The 23,935-nt window shown below is 38.0% G+C and overlaps 1 protein-coding gene across 10 annotated transcripts in view; it reads left to right on the forward strand.

Annotated features, from left to right (window-relative positions):
• Positions 1 to 21,786, forward strand: part of LOC120454831 (zinc finger protein 2) — a 41,485-nt gene extending 19,699 nt beyond the window's left edge. For 3 of the 10 annotated variants that reach the window (XM_039640300.2, XM_039640301.2, XM_044006489.1), the window contains 9 exons: positions 1,612 to 3,216; positions 4,541 to 4,722; positions 5,343 to 6,941; positions 10,411 to 11,811; positions 11,875 to 12,098; positions 12,166 to 12,516; positions 14,347 to 14,487; positions 14,543 to 17,410; positions 19,222 to 20,438. In XM_039640300.2, coding sequence (XP_039496234.1) covers positions 1,612 to 3,216; positions 4,541 to 4,722; positions 5,343 to 6,941; positions 10,411 to 11,811; positions 11,875 to 12,098; positions 12,166 to 12,516; positions 14,347 to 14,487; positions 14,543 to 17,410; positions 19,222 to 19,845 — 8,995 coding nt within the window. In that variant the 3' untranslated portion in view covers positions 19,846 to 20,438. Of the gene's footprint in view, positions 1 to 1,611; positions 3,217 to 4,343; positions 4,351 to 4,540; positions 4,723 to 5,342; positions 6,942 to 10,410; positions 11,812 to 11,874; positions 12,099 to 12,165; positions 12,517 to 14,346; positions 14,488 to 14,542; positions 17,411 to 19,026; positions 19,136 to 19,221; positions 20,439 to 20,646 lie in introns of those variants that run through there. The other 7 variants (XR_006356515.1, XR_006356516.1, XM_044006487.1 and 4 more) reach the window with 7 other exon arrangements.
• Positions 21,787 to 23,935: the final 2,149 nt, after the last annotated feature.

Raw genomic sequence — 23,935 nt, forward strand, 5'->3', positions numbered from 1 at the left:
ACAGACAGACGGACAGACTGATCAAGAATATATATACTTCATATGGTCGGAAACGCTTCCTTCTGCTTGTTACATACTTTTAAACAAATCTAGTATACACCTTTAATCTACGAGTAATGGCTATAAAAATGTTAGTCACAAAATTGCAAATCTGAAATTTTTAAATAGGAGTTGTCATCATCAATTTTATATAGATAACATATAACAAAACTTGTTAAATAAAGAAACCGTATTAAGCATTTAAAAACAACATCGATACAAATGGGAAACCCAAAAAAATTAAGGATGACGGCGTTCTCAAACAAACTTGAATACCGTAGGAGCCACTAGAATAGACATGCTTCTTAGTTCCCGAGACCTTGACGTTCATAAGGATTCTAATCAAGATGTATATTCTAGATTATTCCTTTTACCCGTTTGCATACTTTACGCCCGAAAAAGTAGCTATAGTATTTTATATTTCTTAGCGAAGTTTTTATGAGATAATTAGCATATATGAATAGTTAGCATATATGAACAGTTAGAATAGTTAATCGTAGAGTAGAAGGGTATACTAGATTCGTTGAAAAGAATGTAACAGGCAGAAGGAAGCGTTTCCGACCATATAAAGTATATATATTCTTGATCAGGATCAATAGCCGAGTCGATCTGGCCATGTCCGTCTGTCCGTCCGTATGAACGTCGAGATCTCAGGAACTACAAAAGCTGGAAAGTTCAGATTAAGAATACTGACACCAGAGACATAGACGCAGCGCAAGATTGTCGACTCATGTTGCCACGCCCACTCTAACGCCCACAAACCGCACAAAGCTGCCACGCCCACACTTTTGAAAAATGTTTTGATATTATTTCATTTTAGTATTGGTCTTGTAATTTTCTATCGATTTGAAAAAAAAATATTTGGCACGCCCAATCTAAAGCTCCCAAAACGGCCAAAGCTGCCACGCCCACACTTTTGAAAAATGTTTTTTGTATTGGTTTTGTAAATTTTTATCGACTCTAACGCCAACAAACCGCCCAAAGCTGCCACGCCCACACTTTTGAAAAATGTTTTCATATTTTTATACCCGTTACTCGTAGAGTAAAAGGGTATGCTAGATTCGTTGAAAAGTATGTAACAGGCAGAAGGAAGCGTTTCCGACCATATAAAGTATATACTTGATCAGGATCAATAGCCGAGTCGATCTGGCCATGTCCGTCTGTCCGTCCGTCTTTCCGTCCGTCTGTCCGTCCGTATGAACGCTGAGATCTCAGGAACTACAAAAGCTAGAAAGTTGAGATTAAGCATACAGACTCCAGAGACATAGAAGCAGCGCAAGTTTGTCGATTCATGTTGCCACGCCCACTCTAACGCCCACAAACCGCCCAAAACTGCCATGCCCACACTTTTGAAAAATGTTTTGATTTTCTTTCATTTTTGTATTAGTCTTGTAAATTTTTATCGATTTGCCAAAAAGCTTTTTGAAAAATGTTTTGATATTTTTTCATTTTTGTATTAGTCTTGTAAATTTCTAAAACATTTCTTGCTCTTAGTCTACAAATTATAAATTATATAAATAAATATTTTATTATCTTACTACAAATGTATATTTTTTTTAAACTATTTTTCAGGTCCAATAATGGTAATGACGACGGCTCTCTAATGTCCAGTTCTGATGTGGAAACTTTTGACGGGAAAATAGTTTACAATCTTGATGGCAGCGCATACATCATCGCCACAGATAATGCCAATGTATGTCGATCAGGGTCTGGCCAAATTTGTTATGCTTCAACATCGGATTCACTAAAGAACCTGTCAAAGGGTAAAGATCGTGGGCAGGGAGAGATAGAAATAGAACATCCGCATTTAGAGCAAAGTGAAAACAAAAGGCAGGAGGAAGATGAATCCTCAGTAGGCGCTTCCTACAAATCGAGTCCGAAAATCCATTCCTTTCGTGTGGTGTCCGCGCAAGATGCTAACTCAACTTGCCAAGAACAAATCAGAGCATTCAAAATCCAGAAACCAATTTTAATGTGTTTTATATGCAAGTTGTCATTTGGCAACGTTAAGTCCTTTAGCTTGCATGCAAACACTGAACACCGACTCAATTTGGAAGAGCTGGACCAGCAGCTACTTAATCGCGAGTACTCCAGTGCCATTATTCAGAGAAATATGGATGAAAAGCCGCAGATATCATTTCTACAGCCCTTGGGTAAAGACGCCTCTACTGACAGCAATGATACCGAGAAGCTCCAAACGGCAACTGAGGGCAGTGACACAACTCTGCCTTTGTCTCCGCAGCCAGTTATCAGCAATGACTCCGAACTCGAGCCCGAAAATAAGCAAGAGACTGAGCAGAATCCGCCCCTTAACGAGGACCGGGAGCAAGAGTCTGAAACGGATCAGTACACTAGAAGTAATAAAATGGCGGCACCTAGTGCATATCTCCCATTATCATCGCCTAAAGTAGCGGGAAAATTAACTGTGAAATTTGGTTCCTTAAACTCAGCAACAGCAAAGACTAATAACCTATCAAAAGTTTCCTCAACCAGTTCACCTACATCGACATACGCATCCGGGGAGGTCTTATCACCCAGTACTGATAATATAAGTAACCATAAGTCAACACATTGCAACCAAGAAACAGAGCCACCCTCGTCGTCTTCGTCAGAGGTGGAAATGAAGATTGGCTCCATGTCCACATCACCTCAAACAAATGATTCGGATGTTCCCTGCTCAGGTTTTTTGCAACTGCAGCACATGACAACAGGTGGTGTATACACTCCTCAAGTCAGTTCCTTCCATGCATCTTTAGCAGCGCTGGCCGCCAACGAATCGAATGAGAACCGGGTGAAGGTGATCACAGAGTTCCTTCAACAGCAGCTGCAGCAACATCAGCACCAGAGTTCCTTATTTCCAAGCCCATGTCCCGATCATCCCGACCTCAAAAGTATGGACTGTAAAACCTGCGAGCTTTTCGACATCCAGCAGCGGTCAAAGTCCCCGTCTTCTTCACATCACCAGTTTTCCCAATCTCTGCCCCAACTGCAGATTCAGTCTCAGCCACAGCAAACCCCACATCGTTCACCTTGCAGCAACAGTGTTACCCTGGCCATATCACCCAGCACCTCATCGGTGGCCAGCGCTGGAAATGCGTCGAGCGCCACATCCAGCTTTACAATCGGCGCCTGTTCCGAGCACATCAATGGTCGTCCCCAAGGAGTAGACTGTGCGCGGTAAGAAATAGATTATGCAGTAGCAATTCGGGTCTCTGTCCGATTCCGGGGGATGGATAGGTTGTTGTGGATGGGAAGTCGTGGCCCTTGCTGCAGGCATTTGATGGCTGATTGGTGAAGGGTTGCCTTTGAGGACCGCATATACCACGTGGAGGGTGCAAATATTAAGTTCCTTCATAATGCCGTAATATGCGCAATTATTAAGGATATTCGGACTTGCTACTGTAGCCGGAAACTTTTTGCCACTGTTGAACAATAAGTCATTAGGCCAACAGCGGGAACGTCATAGGTTGATTACTTGCCCGCTGGACAGGCTTATATGCTGTTCATTTAAACACAAATGACGATTGGGTTGATGATAAAAAGCCCTCCGGTTAGTTAGATCCCACTAATTGCTTCACACTTGAATAAATATGTCTACTTCCAAATCCCAACCCGGCTTTGGCAAAAAATACCTAAAATACCACTGAAAATATTTCCTGGTGAATTTGTGGAGATGTTTTGAGGGTGTCGAATTTGTGTATGATGGCAAAGTAACTGAAAAGCCCTAACTCCGACAAATGCAATTATGTTTTAGCAAACCAACAGGTGTACTAGTTATTTTCCACTCTTACATTTTAATATTTATTTCCCGGCGAACATTTAGGTTGTAACCTTTATTAAATAGAATATAGTAATTAAAAGGGTAATGTTTATATTTACCAGTGCAAACAGAAAGCGAATAAGTTGATATGAATATACCACCATAAATTGTTAAATGGAGTTCGAGGAATCTGTTCTTGTTAATAAGGGACACACTACTTTTAGTCTCCGATCCCATAAATATATATAATATGCCTGTATATTTCAATTAACAGCTTGTTGGGAATCTTTGTCATGATGATATGATCTGCAGGGAGGGGCCAGTTAAATATTGCAGTGGCGTAAATTTATGATGGCGGCTGAACCAACAAAAATTAAACCAATTGCGCTGATTTCACTTAATAAATGTTTCTGACCGCCTAGCCGTCCGGTCCCCAATTGTTACAATTGAATGGTGTCGCCTGGGTCGAGGCGAACAGCTTTGTCACTTTGCTAGGTAGCGATGATACTACTACTAATAAATGTTTTAAGGTGCCTTCCCTGCATTAGAAGGTGAGTTACTATTCAAATTAAATATCAGCCGGAAGCAATATTGAGAAGGAAATAAATAAATAGTAATCTAATTAAGTCAAATCTAATCTAGTTAAATTAAATCGTTTACAGATTTTAAACTCTCTTTTACATAGTATGTTTCATTGTTTAATGATTATTATATTACTCTGCTTATTTTCAATTTCCCCAGCTGTGAAATGCTTCTAAACTCAGCTCGATTAAACAGCGGCGTGCAAATGTCTACTCGCAACTCCTGCAAGACTCTTAAATGTCCCCAGTGCAATTGGCACTATAAATACCAGGAAACATTGGAGATCCACATGAGGGAAAAACATCCTGATGGGGAGAGTGCCTGTGGTTATTGCCTTGCAGGTACTAAGTCCGTTAACTTTACTTAAATATTTCTAAATATTTCCCAAATTTATTACATATAATATAGGGCCTTTGTAGGAATTACAACGTAGAAAAACGGATTATATTATTTTTTCCGATTTCTCGAGTTTATTGATGACAATATGTTATAGTTTGTATACTCATGCAAGCGGGGCAAGTCAGCCTTTGTTGGACCCACCACCCATTAGTGCGATTGTTTCTACGTATACTATTATTTGCTATTTGCAGCAAACTTTTTTAGATGTCTCCTTTTTGTTGCAAGTAGTTTATATATAAGAAGGACAGATCGGATTGGACTATTATATTATACAGCTCCCACAGGACATAAATATTAATATTAATAATCAACATAGTTTTTACTTAATATTAAAGGATCCAATAATTTGAGAAAAAGAACATAATTTCATCTGCAGTGTTAACGATAATTCTGTTTTTCATAGCTAGCTCCTTTTATGTTATTGGTTTTGACAGTGGGTTTTAGGCCGAAAACATTCCCTTACGGATGAGTATTTAACATTATGAACATACCTTGGAAATAATTTGTAAAAGGATTTTAAACCATGTTATCAATTTATTTAAACCATTTTCTTTTGGGATAGGACAACAGCATCCTCGGCTGGCACGGGGAGAATCCTACTCTTGCGGTTATAAGCCGTATCGCTGTGAAATCTGTAACTACTCCACGACCACCAAGGGTAATCTTTCCATTCATATGCAATCGGACAAACATCTGAACAACATGCAGGAACTAAACAGCTCTCAAAATATGGTTGCAGCTGCGGCTGCTGCAGCGGCGACTGGCAAACTGCTGCTCTCGCCCCAAGTAACTGCTGCAGGTCCATCCAACAGCGGTTCTGGCGCAAGCAGCGGCTCATCCAACATTGTCGGCGGCAATGCATCCCTGAGCGGAAACGCAACGCCGGCCGCCACTGGAGCAAATAGTTCCAATGCTACTGCCGGAATCAGTACAAACAGCGGCGGCACAAAGCCAAAGCCCTCATTTCGATGCGACATCTGTAGCTATGAAACTTCCGTGGCCCGCAACCTGCGCATTCACATGACCAGCGAGAAGCACACCCACAACATGGCAGTGCTGCAGAATAACATCAAGCACATCCAGGCATTTAATTTCTTACAGCAACAACAACAAAGCGTCACTGGGAATATTGCTGGTCATAGCTCCGGAAGTTTTATGCCCGAGGTTGCGTTGGCGGATCTAGCGTACAACCAAGCCCTTATGATTCAGCTCCTTCACCAACAGCAACAACAACAACATCAGCAGACAGCTAATACCAAACTATCACCCTCATCTTCACCCGTGAGCACTACGGATCAGTTTTCCTTTTCTCCCAAGCCAATGAAGCTCAGTCATGGAACAGGAGCTTGCTTGGGGTTAGGAATGGCAATGGGAATGAGCCACTTGAACGAAGTGCCCGGCGATTTATCAGGGGATCCTCATCCCCTGACAAAAACAGATAAGTGGCCCACGGCCTTCTACAGCTGCCTAATCTGCGATTGCTTCAGTACGAACAACCTAGACGATATGAACCAGCATTTGCTGGTAGATCGATCCCGGCAATCCTCCAGTGCATCCTCCGAAATAATGGTTATTCACAATAACAACTATATATGCCGGCTGTGCAACTACAAGACGAATCTCAAGGCAAATTTTCAACTACACAGCAAGACGGACAAGCACTTACAGAAGCTTAACTTTATAAACCACATCAGAGAGGGCGGTCCCCGAAATGAGTATAAAATGCAGTATCAACAACAGCTTGCCGCAAATGTAGTACAACTTAAGTGCAACTGCTGCGACTTCCACACCAATTCTATTCAGAAGCTGGGCCTGCACACACAACAGATGCGTCACGACACAATGCGAATGATATTCCAGCATTTACTGTACATTGTTCAGCAAAGTGAAATGCACAATAAGTCCTCGGGCTCGGCGGAAGATGATCCTCAATGCTCCTGTCCGGATGAAGATCAGCAATTGCAGTCGTCTAAGAAACTGCTCCTCTGTCAGTTGTGCAACGTTACCGCCACGAATCTACATGAAATGGTCCAGCATGTGAAGGGAATGAGACACATGCAAGTCGAGCAATTTATTTGCTTGCAGCGTCGCAGTGAAAACCAAGAAATACCCGCACTAAACGAAGTTTTTAAAGTGACGGAATGGGTCATGGACAATGAAGGTATGTTGGAACACATTATTATTTCTTACTAAAAAATTCAAATTGGAAGATATTTCGGTAGTAATTGCCAATGTATGTGTATTTTAGCTTTAAAAAAACATGAAAGGAAGCTTCGGCTAGCCGAAGGTTGTATACCCTTGCAATGATTAGATACATATAGGAACAAGAAGAAACGATATAGTCGAGTTCCTCGACTATCACCTGTTAATCAACTAGTGGGAGTGCGAACGAGAAAATTCAACATTCTTTTTGGGATATCGATGGAAATTCGCGCGCAAAAAAAGAGAGAACGGTTTAATCGAGTTCCCCGACTATCTGATACCCGTTACTCAGGTAGTGGAAGTGCGAAGCAGAGTCTTAACTATGTCAGTTTTTGGCGGTTTGTGGGCGTTAGAGTGGGCGTGGCAAAAAGTTTTTTTACAAGACCAATACAAAAATGAAAAAATATTAAAACATTTTTCAAAAGTGTGGGCGTGGCAGTTTTGCGCGGTTTGTGGCAGAGTGGGCGTGGCAACATGAATCGACAAACTTGCGCTGCTTCTATATCTCTGGAGTCTGTATGCTTAATCTCAATTTTCTAGCTTTAGTAGTTCCTGAGATCTCGACGTTCATACGGACGGACAGACGGACATGGCCAGATCGACTCGGCTATTGATTAGAAATATATAAACTTTATACGGTCGGAAACGCGTCCTTCTGCCTGTTTCAACGAATCTAGTATACCCTTTTACTCTACGAGTAACGGGAATAATAATTATAATTATAATTATATAATTATAATTATATAATTATAAAAAGCGTTGTCGACCCTATATAATTATATAATATATAATTATAGGGTCGACAACGCTTTTTTCTACCTGTTATTCACATTTACTCTACGGGAAACGGGTCTAAAAACTTGGGTATGATAAAAAGTAATCTATTATTCCCTTCTAATTTTTTCACTCGGACTTTAACAAATGAGGTGTAATCCTTAATAAGAATTTTAAAATATATTTTTTTTGGTTTTAGGTAATTTATTGAAATAAAACACTCTTTGACAGCTTTGCACATACATCGAATAACTTTATAACAACGAAATTTTTATTTCGTTTATTCCGGTTCCTATTTATACCCGTTACTTGTAGAGTAAAAGAGTATACTAAATTCGTTAAAAAGTATGTAACAGGCAGAAGGAAGAGTTTCCGACCATATAAAGTATACATATTATTGATCAGGATCAATAGCCGAGTGCATCTGGCCATTTCCACACTTTTGAAAAATGTTTTGGTTTTTTTTTTATTTGTATTGTACATTTCTATCGGTCTGCAGAAAAACTTTTTGTCACGCCCACTCTAACGCCCACAAACCAACAAAAACTGCTAGTGCTGAAATTTCTCCTTCGTAACGAGTATCAGATAGTTGGGGAACTCGACTATAGCGATCTATCTTGTTTTTATGCTGACAAATGTCTCCTTCGCTGCGTTGCAAACTTCAGACTGAGAACAATATTATCTAGTGGGAGTGCAAGTGAGAATTCGCACAAAGTTGCTCATAAACAAAATATATAGAAATTTTTGTATAATACACAGTTCAAAGGAAAACGATCTTGTGTAGGTATATTAGGTTTGCTTGTCCATCAAGCATATATCAAATGCTGTTGAGCATAAATACAAACGCTCCTTATGATTCTCCAAAGTCTCCTCTTCCACAGACCATAACCATATTGCATTGTATAATATGGTTCGTTCGTTCGTAACTCATCATTAAGCGCTGATTTCAGTTCAATTTCTTCTTCCCGCTCTTCGATTATTATCGTCTTCGCCTGCGACTTCGCCCTGGCCTCGTCCTCACGTTTTGGGCTCCGAATCATCGACGCGTTTACGTAAATTCTTCTCTGTCTTTCCGCTCGTCTTCGCCCCTCTCGTCTTTAGCGACTTATATGCGTTCTGAGATTTATACGCTGACGCTGACCCTTAAGGAAATTATTACAAATTACTTAAGAATGCAAAAACGATTATGTGTATCCATCGAATTTGCAATTAGTGACGTGCACACTTTGCTCCACACCAGTCTCAGCCTCAGCCTCAGTCTCAGGCCCAGGCTCAGACCCAGGCCCAGGCTCAACCTCAGTCTGCAGCCCAGACTCAGGCTAGTCTTTCTTTTCTTGGGCATGGGTGTTCGAAGCCCACAATCCAAAAGGCCAAACAAATTTACTCCACTCCACAGTGTGAGATTCCCATATCAGATGCGCGGCGTCGTGCAGGGCCGAACCGCAGGCATAGCACCTAACCACAGAACACCAACGCGACGCCGAACCCCAAACCCCGAACTGTGAGGCCGAACCTCGCAGAGACACAACAAACAATCGCCGCTCCGCCGCCACTTCTTGCGCACATACGGATATGGCAGAACACATAGCAGTACTCCGCACCGCATTAATATGAAGCCGGCCAGATTCGTACTTGCCCTTGCCCTTTACCATAAGCTCACCAGCGCCCACTCCTTTTTAGATGTTGATAATTACACACGTTGCTCTACACTGATGTAGGGTGTCTCGGGTCTATATGCAAAACGAAATACTGGCGAATGTAGACAATAAGGTCCAAAAGATTTCTGCCGTCAGTGCAAGCTCGCTTCAGCTAAAGAGCCTTGTGCCTGCGGATCTGAAAAGCTGTTTCCCTGCGATTGCCGGTCAATATCTCCCCTTTGTTGCCATTTGTCGCTTGATCTTGAACACTCGCTTTCTATTTTATTCATTTCTCTGTTGATTAGTGAGCTCTGCTCCATTATTAGTGGTCTCTTTGACAACTACATTGAGGTTAACTAATTAGTATTACCTTATTATCTTTACTTCAAGTTTATAAACGTCTAAAAGCAAATTAAATTTAAAATAGTTAAAACATTTTCCTTCGTTAAAAAACTAAAACATCGACGTTATTTATGTACGTACAACAAATTAAAAACTTTAGTGCAAACATGAGAGAACGCTATAGTCAAGTTCCACAACTATCAGATAGTGCCCACCCTAACGCCCACAAACCGCCAAAAACTGCCCCGCTGAAAAATGTTTTTACGTTTTTTCACATAGTGTAAATTTCTCTTAATTTGCCAAAAATCTTTTTGCATTTAATTTTATTATTTTCTCCACAATTTCTACCGATATTTGAGAAAATTTTATAATTTCTCGTTCGCACTTCCAATGCCTGACTAACGGGTATCTGATAGTCGGGGCACTCGACTATAGCATTCTTTCTAGTTTTAAATATATAATTATTGTAAGAGTACATTATCGGCTTGCCGAATCTAGTTTTGTTTTCGTTAAAATAAACTTATGCTGCGTAGCTGTCCTAGAATCGGACATAGAGTTTTTAACGAATCTGTTATACTTCCTTACTGTAAGAGTAACTCTACCGTATCTATTAAGATTCATTTCATCGATTCATTTTCTTTTCCTTCCTTATCTTATTACGGTGTTTTTTTTCAGATGTTTCTTTTGCATCTGGCCTTAATTTGGCTAGAGCCACAACCAATGACGCCACGTCGGATACCAGCTATGCTGAGGCATCATCTGCTGCTGGAGTCCCTGCCATTCCGGATGTCAGTATGTTTTCACCAACATCTCCCTCAAGTTGCGCAACATCTTGCGACAAGAATTTGAGTCAAATTGTTTCTCCAAGCGTAAATAACCTTGGTGCCGGCGTCCCAACAACAGTATTCAAATGTAATCTCTGCGAATACTTCGTTCAATCTAAAAGCGACATTGCGTCTCATATTGAAACTGAACACTCATGTGCTGAAAGTGATGAATTTATAAGTATACCAACAAACACGGCTGCTCTGCAGGCTTTTCAAACAGCTGTGGCAGCAGCTGCTCTAGCTGCAGTGCATCAAAGATGCGCTGCTATAAATCCACCGACCGTAGAGGAAGATAAGGACTTAGATACGAATGTCAGTGACGGTCCTGTTGCCGTTAAGCAAGAGCCCGTCGAACAGGAGGTTAATCGTATGACATCAATGGAGGAAACTAAAGACTTAGTTTCTCAAGTGACGGAATCTGCAGCTCAAGAGTCGCCTAAAGTTTCAGAATCTCAGGTTGGGGTACAGTGTCCACTGTGCCTCGAAAACCATTTCCGGGAAAAACAGTATTTGGAGGCCCATTTAACAAGCGTTCATAGCGTTACCAGAGATGGCCTTTCTCGGCTCTTACTTCTGGTGGATCAGAAAGCTTGGAAAAAAGAAAATGAGAACACAGATATAGCATGCCCCTCATCTAAAGCTCCATTTGCAAAAACAAATACGCTAGAGAGAGCACCAACATCTATTGAAAACACCTGCAATGTTAGTCCAACCAAATCGATCTCAGCTAACCTAAGCCTCTCAGTGGGTTTGCAAGGGCTCTCCTGCCATCAGTGTGAGGCAAGCTTCAAGCACGAGGAACAGCTACTTCAGCATGCGCAACAGAATCAGCATTTTCCTTTGCAAAACGGGGAGTATTTGTGTCTGGCAACCAGCCACATCAGCCGTCCTTGCTTCATGAGCTTCAGGACCATTCCAGCTATGGTCAGCCACTTTCAAGACTCACACATGAGCCTGGTTATCTCGGAACGCCATGTCTACAAGTACCGTTGCAAACAGTGCTCCTTGGCATTTAAAACCCAAGAAAAACTTACAACGCATATGCTCTACCACACGATGCGGGATGCTACAAAGTGCTCTCTTTGCCAACGCAACTTTCGCAGTACACAGGCGCTTCAGAAGCACATGGAGCAAGCACACGCTGAGGAGGTAACCCCATCAACTAGGACAAACAGTCCGCAGACGCCGGTATTAAATACTGAGGAGACCCACAAGCATTTTCCATCGGAGTCCCATGCAGTAGAAAGAGGTAAATCCAATTCATTACTAACAAACTAAGAATTCCGATAGAAAAAAACTGGATTTGTTTTAGAAGTTTCAGTGAGTGATGTCTCACCGCTTCAATTGGAGTCGCAGCTAAACAAAGAAACTAGACAATTGTCACCTACTCCAATATCTCTCGATTCCCAATCTCATCAACAATACCTCGCTACATTCGCCGCTTTACTCAAGCAACAACAGTGTAACTCAGATACCGGAGCCCTTCATCCCGAAGTTCTGTCGATTTCCGCTGGAGAGGTTTCCCATCACTTGCAGGTATTTCCATTTTCCAAAGTGATTTGAATCCGTAAAGGTTGCACCGCTAATAAACAAAATGTTTAAGGGTCTACAAAATCTTCAGCATATGCAACAGCAATTTGGAGCCGTAGCTGCCGCATCAGGACTTTCAATTAACCCAGTTGACATGCTTAATATAATGCAGTTTCACCACTTGATGTCCCTTAACTTCATGAACTTAGCACCCCCCCTAGTATTCGGAGCCAATGCCGCCGGTAATGCAGTATCTCCATCATCAGCGCAAAATAACAGCATTAAAACCTCAACCGCATCATCTGCTTTAGTACTAGGTGATACTCAGATACTGACCAGTGGTGTCAGTTCTTTACCAGTAGACTCGGTTAAAGCTATCACAGTCCCAGCTCAAACTCAACTCACTGTGAACGCTAACTCTCAGGTACTATATTAAGATTATAATTCTTAAATCCTCATTCGACACTCCACACTCGACTGCAATTATATTTTTGTATATATTTTAAATAAGATTAAAACATATTTAAACGTATTAATGCCAGAATTAGAACGGATGGTTCGGACCATACAGCTGCCATACACCTACATATTTACCACTTTTTCGATTATAGTTCAATGTTGGTCTTATTTTAATCAAAACCGGACGACTATATCATATAGCTGCCATAGGAACTGTCGTAAAAATAATTAACAATATTTAAACAGGAATTATAGTTTCGTTGTATTCAATCATAAACTGATTTTATTCATATTCTTGTTCCACTTTTATACCTATTACTTGCAGAGTAAAAGGGTATACTACATTCGTTGAGAACTATGTACCCGGCAGAAGGAATCGTTTCCGATCATATAATGTATATATATTCTCCATCAGGATCAATAGCCGAGTCGATCTGTCTATGCCCGTCTGTCCCTCCGTCCGTATGAGCGTCGAGATTTCAGGAACTACAAAAGCTAGAAAGTTGAGACTAAGCATACAGACTCCAAATATACGCAGCGCACCGTTCTCTCTTCTCTCTTAATCGATAGAAATTTACAAGACTAATACAAAAATGAAAAAATATCTAAACATTTTTCAAAAGTGTGGGCGTGGCAGATTCGGGCGGTTTGTGGGCGTTAGAGTGGGCGTGGCAAAAAGTGTTTTGGCAAATCAATAGAAATTTACAAGACTAACACAAAAATTAAAAAATATCTAAACATTTTTCAGAAATGTGGGCGTGGCAGCTTCGGGAGGTTTGTGGGCGTTAGAGTGGGCGTGGCAACATGAATCGACAAACTTGCGCTGCTTCTATGTCTCTGGAGTCTGTATGCCTAATCTAAACTTTCTAGCTTTTGTACTTCCTGAGATCTCAGCGTTCATACGGACGGACAGACAGACAGACGGTCATGGCCAGATCGACTCGACTATTGATCCTGATCAAGAATATATGGTATATACTTTATATGGTCGGAAACGCTTCCTTCTGCCTGTTACATACTTTTCAACGAATCTAGTATACCCTTTTGCTCTACGAGTAAGGGGTATAATAACTATAGCGTTCTTTCTTGTTTAATACTGAAAAAATATACTTTTAGATAAATACGTATATAGCGTTCTTTCTTGTTTAATACTGAAAAAATATACTTTTAGATAAATACGGATAGATCCACAGACATATATTATGTTTGCATGTTATTTAAGTATTAACTTTCAATAAATACTATATCTTCCTTTACATACTACGATACATACACGATCAAGACTTTGAAGAACTTTTTAAAATTAACATTTTTGTCGGTTTCTTTTTTAGTTGGTCTGCCTGCAACAAATTATAATTTAAAGACGATAAATAATTTTTTGTTTGTTTGCTAGATATAACAAATACTAGTTTTAAATCTCCAAAATTTCGTAGGGAAACAAGTTGGTAAATAAAATAGTAAAATCTAAAGGAAATTGAAACATTTTTCAAAACTCTGCGTTAGAGTGCCCAGAATATTTTTGGCATATCGATTAAAATGGTAAAAAAAAATACAGTTTTGGGCGGCTGGAGCGCATGGCATTGCTTAATTTGAACTTTATTGTTTTAATATGTAATTAGTTTCCGAAATCTTGACGTTAATAGACTGACGAACGAAGAAATTGAATTATTAAGATCAGATCGGCTGGTTATCGTGATAAAAAATAGGGTCAGAAACTGTATCTTTCGTACACTACAAAATTTTTAACGTTTATGAGCATTATTTTATCTTTTTTTATTAATAACTTTTTTTACAGCTGGCCAGCAATCAAAAACGAGCTCGAACGCGTATAACTGATGATCAGCTAAAAATATTGCGGGCCCATTTCGATATAAATAATTCGCCAAGCGAAGAGAGCATTATGGAGATGTCTCAGAAAGCAAATTTACCAATGAAGGTAAGGGTGCTCAGGATTGAGTGAAAGAAGAGATGAACAAAATTTGTTTTTGCAGGTGGTTAAACACTGGTTTCGAAACACACTATTTAAGGAAAGACAACGCAATAAGGACTCTCCTTACAATTTTAATAATCCACCATCGACAACTCTGAATATAGAAGAGTACGAACGTACAGGTCAAGCTAAAGTTACACCTTTAAATGATACTAGTAGGGTCGCAGTAACAGCTCCAATTACTGCATCAACAATTTTATTAGCACCATCTGGTAATACCAATTTAATCTCTAAGGAAAGCCCAACTACAAAAGTACTTGCGGCGGGAAAAGTTATCGCAACAGGACCTGCTACATTATCTGCGACCGTTGCAGTTTCAATGCCCGTATCCCGTCCAGAATCGACAACCTCTAGCGGCAACATATCCGACTATTTGGGCAACAATATATTTTTCGGACAGCCCGGGGGCAAGGACCCGGTCTTGCCATGTTCTGCTGACGGGCAAATAAAATCAGAGCCGCAGGATGATATGATCGGTGCAAATGATTCTGCATACCAAACAAAGCAGCACCAACAGGAACTTACGGATCCCCCAGAACAGTGCTTGACAAATCAAATCGCGGATACAGTCCAGGACCAATCTTTGCTAGCGGGCTCTGCTCTTGCATCCCATTGTCAAAATCAACAGCAAATAAATATATTTGAAACTAAATCAGAAAGTGGGAGCTCCGATGTAATGTCACGCCCCCCTTCTCCGAGTAGTGGAGCTGCCGGAAATATTTATGGCAGCATGAATGATTTAATTAACCAGCAATTGGAGAACATGGGTAGTAACATGGGACCACCAAAAAATTTGCAGATTGTTGGCAAAACCTTTGAAAAGAACGCAGCTCCAATGGCGACCTCAGGCAGTATTAGTACTCAGTTTGAAAGCAACTCTTCAAACTCATCGAGCTCCTCATCATCGACATCAGGTGGCAAGCGAGCTAATCGAACACGTTTTACAGACTACCAAATAAAGGTTTTGCAGGAGTTCTTTGAGAACAACTCATATCCAAAGGACAGCGATCTCGAATATTTAAGTAAGCTCTTGTTACTGTCTCCACGTGTTATAGTGGTTTGGTTTCAAAACGCCAGACAAAAACAACGTAAGATTTATGAAAACCAGCCGAACAATACCCTGTTTGAAAATGAGGAGACGAAGAAACAGAACATTAACTATGCGTGCAAAAAGTGTAACTTGGTATTTCAAAGGTACTACGAGCTAATACGTCATCAGAAAAATCACTGCTTCAAAGAGGAAAATAATAAAAAGTCTGCCAAGGCACAAATAGCTGCTGCTCAAATCGCGCAGAATTTGAGCTCAGAGGATTCTAATTCTTCCATGGATATACACCATGGAGGCATAGGTCCACCAGGCACCGCTGTTGTTTCGCAAACTCTGTCAACGACGGGCTCGGCAGCTTCTTTGCCGGGACAGTACGCACAGCATTCATTTGGCGCATTGCCCTCGCCACAGCATTTGTTTGCAAAGTCTTCTTCCCTTACTGATTTCAGCCCTTCCACGACCCCCACGCCACCACAACGAGAACGCAGCAACAGTTTAGATCACCCTCAACGCACTCCCAAGTTTGATTGCGACAAATGTGATCTTAAGTTTAATCACTTGGAAAAATTGCGAGAGCATCAACTATTACACCTGATGAATCAAGGAAACATTTTTTCAGATGCTGGTCAGAACACAAACTCTGAAGCCCATTTCGGACCGTTCGGCAGCATTTTGCAAAGTCTACAACAAGCGGCGGCTCAACAGCAGCAGCCACACCATCAACCACCGCCAACAAAGAAACGAAAATACTCGGACTGCTCTTCCAATGCAGATGAAATGCAGTCTTTGTCGGAGATTGAGGTTTCACATAAAAAGCACGAGTTTCTGTACAAATATTTTATGCAGAATGAAACGAGCTCTGAACTAAAACAGCAGTTCCTCATGCAACAACAACATAAGAAAATAGAACAAGGGAACGAGTCCGAGTTTGAACTTGATTTCTTAACTAACTTCTATCAACAGAGCGAATTAAAGAAAGTCAGTAACTATGACTTTTTACTATCGTACTATCGCACACATGAAGAGTCAAAATCCAGCCAACAGCATATATTTAGCTCCAGTAAAAAGCCAACCATCGAGTTTTTACTCCAGTACTACCAACTTAATGAGTCGAAAAAGTTTTTTCAGTTAGTTGCCTCGCCCCAAATAATCCCTGATCTCCCAGGCTACAAACCATTGTCGCGAATGCCAAAACCCGCGTCGGATGAAGCCCCTAATATTGGAGAAACATCATTGGAGCAGGCAACAAAACTACAACGAGAGGAGCAATTACGCATAGACAGGCCAAGCGAAGAAAACGACTTATCTATGAACAAAAACAAAGTGGAAAATATTAATAACAACAATATTAGCATTAACGAGGGTCAAAACGATTTAACCGAGACGAATGGTAGCCCTTCGGGTGAAACAAAAGAAGAGTTTCCACAGGAATCTTCTTTAATTGAAACTGATAATGATAACAAGCACTTATGCACAAGATCCAAACAAAAAGATGAAAAGGAAAAGTCGCAGTACTTACATAATCTTGAGGACTTTCTGGATGCCACAATGATAGAGAACAACTCTCAGACTTTAACTTTTAATGATGATGAAAAAGCATGCCAAAAAGATGAACCAATTCAGAATTCCAATGAAATGGAGCAACGGTCCTCTGTGTCTCCGGTTAACGTTTCATCGAAGCAAAATAAGCGCTTACGAACAACCATACTTCCGGAGCAATTGAACTTTTTGTATGAATGTTATCAATCCGAATCAAATCCAAGCCGAAAAATGCTTGAAGAGATATCTAAGAAAGTTAACTTAAAGAAACGCGTAGTTCAAGTGAGTACATACTAAATAAGTTATGTTCAGAAAACATATATTTGGTTACATTGGGTTTGGTGTTTTAGAACAATCATTCAATTATAACGGCAAAAAAAAATTTTTTGTAAATGGTATAATGTGTTTTTCTTTTAAAATATGATTTGTTCTATATTTTAGCAAGAAAAAAAAGGGTGACGAACCACCGAAGCTTATATACATATACCCTGTCAATTATTGTAAATTAAAAACAAGAGAGAACGCTATAGTCGAGTTCCCCGACTATCTGATACCCGTTACTCAGCTAGTGGAAGTGTGAAGGAGAGTCTTCAACACTGAAAGTTTTTGGCGGTTTGTGGGCGTTAGAGTGGGCTTGGCAAAAAGTTTTCTTGCAAGTCGATAGAAATTTACAAGACTGATACAAAAATGAAAAAATATCAAAACATTTTTCAAAAGTGTGGGCGTGGCAGCTTTGGGCGGTTTGTGAGCGTTAGAGTGGGCGTGGCAAAAAGTTTTTTTACAAATCGATAGAAATTTACAAGACCAATAGAGAAATGAAAAAATATTTAAACATTTTTCAAAAGTGTGGGCGTGGCAGTTTTGTGCGGTTTGTGGGCGTTAGAGTGGGCGTGGCAGCATGATTCGACAAACTTGCGCTGCGTCTATGTCCCTGGAGTCTGTATGCCTAATCTAAACTTTCTAGCTTTTGTACTTCCTGAGATCTCGACGTTCATACGGACAGACAGACGGACGCACAGACGGACGGACAGACGGACATGGCCAAATCGACTCGGATATTGATCCTGATCAAGAATATATATACTTTATATGGTCGGAAACGCTTCCTTCTGCCTGTTACATACTTTTCAACGAATCTAGTATACCCTTTTACTTTACGAGTAACGGGTATAAAAAATAACTCATGTCTACCGAGTAAGATAACTTTATTATAAAAATAAGAAAGAATGTCTTGTTCCCTGACTATCTGATACTGATTGTTTAATCTCAACTTTTTAGCTTTTATAGTTCCTGAAATCTCGACGTTCATACGGACGGACAGACGAAAAAATAACATAATGAAAACAAGAGAGAACGCTATAGTCGAGTTCCCCGACTATCTGATACCCGTTACTTAGCTATGCAGTTTTGGGCGGTTTGTGGGCATTAGAGTGGGCGTGGAAACATAAGCCGACAAACTTGCGCTGCGTCAATGTCTCTGGAGTCTGTATGCTTAATCTCAACTTTCTAGCTTTTGTAGTTCCTGAGATCTTAGCGTTCATACGGACGGACAGACGGACATGGCCAGATCGACTCGGCTATTGATCCTGATCAAGAATATATATAACTTATTTGGTCGGATACGCTCCCTTCTGCCTGTTACATACTTTTCAACGAATCTAGTAAACCTTTTTACTCTACGAGTAACGGGTAGAAACAATATATTTAATTTATTTTATTTTAGCAGAGTCCAGCAACTCGACTATAGTGTTCTCCCTTGTTAGTGCTGCAGGGTATATAAACCTTGGTATTAGTTAGCTTTTTTGCTTTCTTGATTTTTATGTTGTAAATATTTACTATACTAAGATTATTTATAATTTCCGTTATTCATTTTTTAAAATTTTTATTTCATTTTTTAGTGAAAATGCAACACTTACCCATAAATGATAGGCAATCAAATTAAACCGTTTTTGGGTTACACCTGATTTTTTTAAGTCGTGCTTTCCAGATTGTTTTAAAGAACTAAAGGTAAATAATTCAACATCTAATACAGCTTTATCAAAATGCCCAGACATACATTCAATTACAACGATACACTTAATTTATACTTTAAGGTCTGGTTTCAAAATTCACGGGCCAAAGACAAAAAATCCCGAAATCAGCGACATTATGCACACATATCTGACGATAATAGCTACGATGGCTCTAGCGGAAAGGAGGTTGTTAGCGACCTAAGATCCAACGGCGTTGCCGTGGAAACGGACCACGAAACAAATCTGCAGGACTGTCAGCTATGCCAAGTCACTCAAGTCAACATCCGTAAGCATGCTTTTAGTGTCGAGCATATTTGCAAAATGAAGAAGCTGCTCGAACAAACCACCGAGCTCTATGCGCAGAGCAATGGCAGTGGAAGCGATGACAACGATTCTGACAGGGAAAAACGATTTTATAACTTATCAAAGGCATTTTTGTTACAACATGTTGTGTCAAACGCGACAAGTCACGCTATTCATACACCTAGACAAGATCCAGATGCTATTGCCGAAGGGAACTGTATGCTTGCCTATGACACAAATGGTGGGGATTCCAAGAGCCATATCCAGCATAATTTGCCTAATGAAGCCGTCCCTGAAGATGCGCGTAAAATCGCTAGTAATCAGGAACTTATGCAGCAGCTATTTAACCGAAACCATATCACCGGTAAGAGTTTCGGGAAGATACAAAAAACATCTATTTGACCTTATCTGTTGATCAGATTAAAAATTAAAATTAAGCTTGTTTATTATTTTTTTAATACGTTAGCTTTTTCTGTTTATTTGTAATTAAAGATGTTTTATTTTGCTTGCTGCCCACACCGAAATTGATAGTTTTCATTATGTTTAAAATCAAATACCGGTAGATTTATATTTTTAACGCCTCGCAAATTAAAATTTTACAAAATAGTTTATATTAAAAACGGATATGTGTAAGCAAATAATGTATGTATGCCTGCGTGTGAAAAACCACGAAAGTAGAATTAAAGAACTAATTACTCTTAGTATAAGGGTTTTTTTTAAGTAAGGAAAATGTCATGTAGCAAGAATTTTTTTTTGGCACTTTAAGGGTCGAGAAAACACTACATACTATTTCTCCATTAATTTCCTTGGCGTGTTGTCTTCTTCTCCATTTTCGATGCGCCCGTAGCAAAATAATAGACATGTTTTCAAAAATACTGCAAATTATGTTTTTGGTGCTTCAAATATCGATATTGACACTTCATTAGTGCTAAAATATCATTATATTATAAATGTATAAGCCAATAAACACAATAATCACATCACATTAATATAATGAAAAATGTACAAAAATAAACATTTCATTTTATTCAAATTCTTTTATTACTGACTTGCGTTTTTATTGTTATATATTTGTTGTTTTTATAATACTTTGGTTTGTAAATTTAATGTTGAATAAAAGGATTCAGTTGGAGTAGTGTAAAGCAAACATCTAATGTTATATTCAATGGCTGATAGCTAAATTAGTAATTCTTATTTTATTAGTTATAGGTGGAAAGTAAATCTGAGTGTTTATATGGCCTTCTAACCGTGGATACTGGGTAAAATGTAGGTAAGTTAATATACTCAAATTTGTATTGGCCCTTTAAAAATATTCTTACTTGCAGACTACAAAAGGAAAAATAATTGCATAATGGACACGAAAGATACGTACACTACAAAAATACGAAAAAAACAAACCATACTACGCAAACTAAAAAGTTCCTATTTTGAAAAAATTTATAAAAACATTGACATTCCATCATTCAAATGGATATGATATGTATGGAATTCTTGCGAAAACCTATTTCAACATTAGTAAGAATCTCTTAATTATACGGAAGTGTTCCTAACTATTCGAAATATAAATTAGTAATAAATTTAAGGTATACACAATTGAGGCAATCCTTAACAATTCAAGATAGAGGGCGTAATCTTGATAAGTTATAATAACAAGTAGCTGCAAAACAAAAATATGATATTATATAGATGCATACATAATGAATTAGAATTAGTGAAATGTAAACTGAGTTCCTAGCATTTAATTGCTTTATGCCTTTGTTTTTTATATTAGAGTGTAGCCAATGAATACTAAGATCTGCTTCAGTATGCCGAATATAAAAGCTGAAATATATACATACGTGGTTCCTATTTTATTTAGAAAAACTGTACATGAATAAACAAAAAGGATATAATTTACGTCATTATTATGCTGAGAAAATCGTGCCAATAATTTATTCAGCAATGCATACTTGTTGCATTGAAACCATATATTATACTCAAATTTTGCAAATTCTAATTTTCGTACGAAAAGGAAGAACAGAGAAATAGGGAAAGGGCCTTTAGTTAAAATATTAATTTGTTCAACCTATATAACAGTTGTTAAATATTTATTATGACCTATTAAGCAATTCATTCACAGTTACAAAATTATTAAATCAATTTTTATTTCCAAACATATATTTGCTTATACCTTAAGTTTAAAGAAAAAACAACAAACGTAAACTTCTAGGAGAGACCGGAGTTACTATTTCACAATTTTATAACGTTTTTATCTACTCTTCCAATACAAAACTTAGAATTTAAAGAAAAATCTCAGCATGTATGATAATTTTACTTAATTGTTTAATTTTAAATGTTCCTTGTCAATGTAACTACAAATAATTAAATAGGACAAACAGTTGCAAAATTTTTAAATAAAATATTTTTTGACTAATTATTTTACAAACAAAAAAAATTTTTAAAACAGTCTTATATTTATTTGATTTTATTTTGCATCATGCACATTTATTGGCATTTGTTTATGTATAAGTTTATTGTTAACGGCAATTAAATAAAACATATGTTGGGAAACATAAGAAAATCTACTAAGAAGTTCCTATAGAATTTAATGAAATGAAATACAAATATGTATATTTACTTGTAAGTTCAGGAATACTATATATGACATTATTTTCAGTTCGTCTCGCCTTAAATTTATGACAGGCAATTTATGTAGAAATTAGACATTTGGCCATTCTATGGTTAGACTATTGCAAATATGTGTATGTTTGAAATCCCATATTCAGTTTGTACAAGAATTATTTTCATACATATGTACGTACTTAAGCCTTCATAATTGCCAAGAAGATATGAATAGATTTGACAGAATACCAGACTAACAGTCCATATTCTATATTATTTATATATTTATATAATATATTACACATTTATACTTATTTGAATATACTTATATATAAATAATTATATACATATAAATTTCCACTTATTTATATAAAGATATATATACTTATATATATATTCTGATATATACATATATATATATATACTTATATATATTATAAAGCTATGAATTTAAAATAATGAACTTGAGTTTTTTCATAAGAAAATCTATTTCAAAATTATATGATTCCGATAAGCGACACACAAAATAATATGAGATTTTAAGATGATATCAGAACATTCATTGCTCAATTGATAGCCACCATACATACAGATCTATGTATGTATAAATATATAACATATCACAAAAATTACTAAAAAAAAAAACTTTCAAACTCATTTTTTCCTTTGTTTCTAAGAAAATGATTTTTGACAAAGACATCCAAATCATATTTATTTTGTTTTTAACAGCTTACATATATTTTGTGTGTTCGGAATTTGTCTTCATTGAAATAATATTCACCATACAACAACAAATGTTTCTTATATCCTATATAAGTAAACAAAAGCGTATAAGTAATTTTATTGTCAACTTATGAATTAATCAGAGTTACTACAAATACTGGGTAAAACTTACAAATGTAGGAAGTATAACAAAAAATATAAAGTTCCTATATATTTAATAATTGGCAGATGTGCATATATTATAAAATTATAAATTATAAACAAAAATACAAATTATAAATAAAAATATGAACCAGAAATAATTGTATTTTCTTGCGCGTATATCTTTAGAGGAACGCCTAACATAACCAGTTAAGCAATAGTATCCTCCTCATTTGCAGCACCTTTTTAGGTCAATATATCACCATGGCAGCTTTAAGTTGTTAAATTATGCCTGCAGTATAAGCATATTTCTTGCCATTCGAACCTTCAATCCGATCTAGATAACTTTCAAACATGGTGCCGCGATAACGTACTAAACATTAATGGCTTGAAGTGTAAAGTTATGACCTTTTGTCGTGTCCACCCAAAACACTCTAAGTGGGTGATAATCTTGGTGTTCTTCTGGACCCTAAACTTAAATTTTCTGACCATATTTCGTCTATTGTCAATAATGAATTTAATGATTCTTACAAGGATTACCTGTTTAGAGTCAACAATATGGAGTTCACTAGGACCTCATTTAATCTGTTAAAAAACTTCTTACCTTAAGTTTCTCATAAGGCAAAGCTACGGCGCCTATATGGACTAATCGTGTATCTCTAGCTTTAAATAAACAGATGCCACACATAAGGAGATACCGATTTTCAATCTGTTTCTTCTAAATATTTAAGTACTCGGTTTTTATTTTACCGTGCCTTATATTTAGTAAAATATTTTTTAGTTTCGTATAACGAGTGTAAAACCACTACTTGAACTTCCTTGCTATTTTTTGAAAATACGACGGTAAAAGGCAATAGACAATAGTATAGCTAACGCAAAAGGTGAAGGTATTGGACGTGTAGTCAATATAAATATTTGAAAATCTAAGAAAAAGGACATAACACATCGAATTCGACTTACCAAATAAAAAATAAAGAATAATACAATTTTACACGCACAATTTATTTAAGTCTATTATGGGGATTTA

This window comes from Drosophila santomea, chromosome 4, assembly GCF_016746245.2.
Source record: "Drosophila santomea strain STO CAGO 1482 chromosome 4, Prin_Dsan_1.1, whole genome shotgun sequence".
NCBI classification, from domain to species: Eukaryota; Metazoa; Arthropoda; class Insecta; order Diptera; family Drosophilidae; genus Drosophila; species Drosophila santomea.